At 40.4% G+C, this 1913-nt stretch overlaps 1 protein-coding gene across 1 annotated transcript; it reads left to right on the top strand.

Annotated features, from left to right (window-relative positions):
- Positions 1-382: 382 nt before the first annotated feature.
- On the top strand, positions 383-1528 carry LOC110919862. Its single transcript, XM_022164109.1, has one exon. It carries the CDS (start codon positions 383-385, stop codon positions 1526-1528), a length of 1146 nt encoding a protein of 381 aa, XP_022019801.1.
- The last annotated feature ends 385 nt before the right edge of the window (positions 1529-1913 follow it).

Here is a 1913-nt window from a genome sequence, read left to right as displayed (position 1 = left end):
AACGGGTCGGAAAGATGGCTGCAAAATAAGAAAATTTATCATAGTATGTTGGGCGTCACCGTAAGCTACGGTGGTTACCGTAGCTTACGGTAGACACTGGGACAAAAAAAATTTTCTCTGCCGTAAGACAATAGCTTCATACCGTAAGGAAAAAGGTGCCACCGTAACTTACGGTGGGTACCATTTTCAGCTCATTTCAATTGTGATGCTTTATTTGATGTTTTCTATCATACGGGGATTAATAGAATGTTATAATAAGAGTCTAAAGAATGATATTATGTATGCATGTGGGGTTTCCAAAGAAAGTTATGTACTATTAGAATGATTATATGATGGAAAAGATGACTGAATGCTTGAAATAAAGAATGATGTTTATGTGTAGATGACGGATACGAATGAGGATGATGCGACACAACAAGAACAACTGAAAACTATGATCTCGGAAGAGATTGGAAGGGCAATGCAAGCAAGTATTCCTCATTTAGCCCAAGAAGTAGAAAGTCATGTGCTGGAAGTGGTAGAAACAATGATGGCGAGTAAGATGGACGAGTTGAAGGGAATGACTGGTGAAATGCAAGGAAAGAAAGGAACTCGCAAATGCACGTACAAAGAATTTATGGCGTGCAACCCATTACCATTCAAAGGAGAAATCGATCCTATAGCATGTCAAAGGTGGATTGCAAGTACTGAAGCGGTGTTCATAAGGAGTCATTGTGAAAAGGAGGATCAAGTGATGTTTGCCACCGGTTTGCTACAACTTCGAGCTAAAGACTGGTGGGATGTTTATAGTAAAGAGATTGGGGAAGAAAAAGTTCAAGTTTTGACATGGCAAGAGTTCAAGGAACCTTTTCTAAAATACCACTGTCCGCAATCTGCCATTGACAAGATCCAAGAGGATTTCTTACATCTCCGTCAGAAAGATGAAACCATCGATGAAATCACCAATATTTTTCTTGACAAGCTGAAATTCTGTAAAGATATAGCAGGAACGGAAAGAATGAAGATAAACCGTTATTATGGTATGTTGAAGGCTGAATATCGGGAGTTCATAATTCCCGCTAAATGTGAAACTTTGAATGAGCTCATTGACTTGGCCCGAGATAGGGAGATTGAATTAAGAAGACAGGCAGAAAGAGGCGAAAAGAGAGTGTCTGAGAATGTTTCCAGCTCGAACCCGTCAAAGAAACCAAAATTTCAAGATCAAAGCAAGAAGGATAAGGCGAAGGGTAGTATTCCAAAATGCAAAACGTGCGGAAAGTTACACACGGGGGAGTGTTTGAAAGGGAAGAAGGGCTGTTACAATTGTGGTCAAGAGGGACATCCATACTATAGGTGTCCTAATCCTTCCAGAACGTGCTACAACTATTTCCAACCGGGTCATATTAAGGCAGAGTGTCCCAAGCTTCAACAGAAAACTGATAAGGAAGTAAGAAAGGAGGAAGCCCCAAGAGCTAAGGGGAGGATGTTTCAGATCACGACTGAAGAAGCAAAGGACCTCCCGATGTTGTATCAGGTATATTCTCATTGAACTTGATGCCTACGTACGTGTTATTTGATACTGGAGCCAGTAGATCGTTTGTATCGAGCGAATTAGTGTCCCACCCCTCTTTTAGAATCAAAAGAATGCATGTGCCTTTAGAAGTAGCGATAGCCGATAGTAAGAGTTATTTGTTGCACGAAGTTTGTAGAAATTGCGAAATCATCATTGAAGACGAGAAGTTTGCTATTGACCTTATTCCCATGGTATTGGGGGAATTTAAGGTTATAGTTGGCATGGATTGGCTAGCTAAACATCATGCCGAAATTCAATGTGAGAAAAAGGTGATTCATGTGCTAACACCGGGAGGAAAACGAGTAAGCATACAAGGGGAAAGGAATATTAATTCGAAGCTTTGTTCTATAGTTCAAGCATA

The sequence above is a fragment of the Helianthus annuus genome, chromosome 16 (genome assembly GCF_002127325.2).
Source record: "Helianthus annuus cultivar XRQ/B chromosome 16, HanXRQr2.0-SUNRISE, whole genome shotgun sequence".
Lineage (NCBI taxonomy): Eukaryota > Viridiplantae > Streptophyta > Magnoliopsida > Asterales > Asteraceae > Helianthus > Helianthus annuus.
This window is presented reverse-complemented; position numbering and strand designations above follow the sequence as displayed.

Excerpts from the sequence above, each read along its gene's own strand:
- LOC110919862 (XM_022164109.1), top strand. The coding sequence starts at position 383 with ATGACGGATACGAATGAGGATGATGCGACACAACAAGAACAACTGAAA.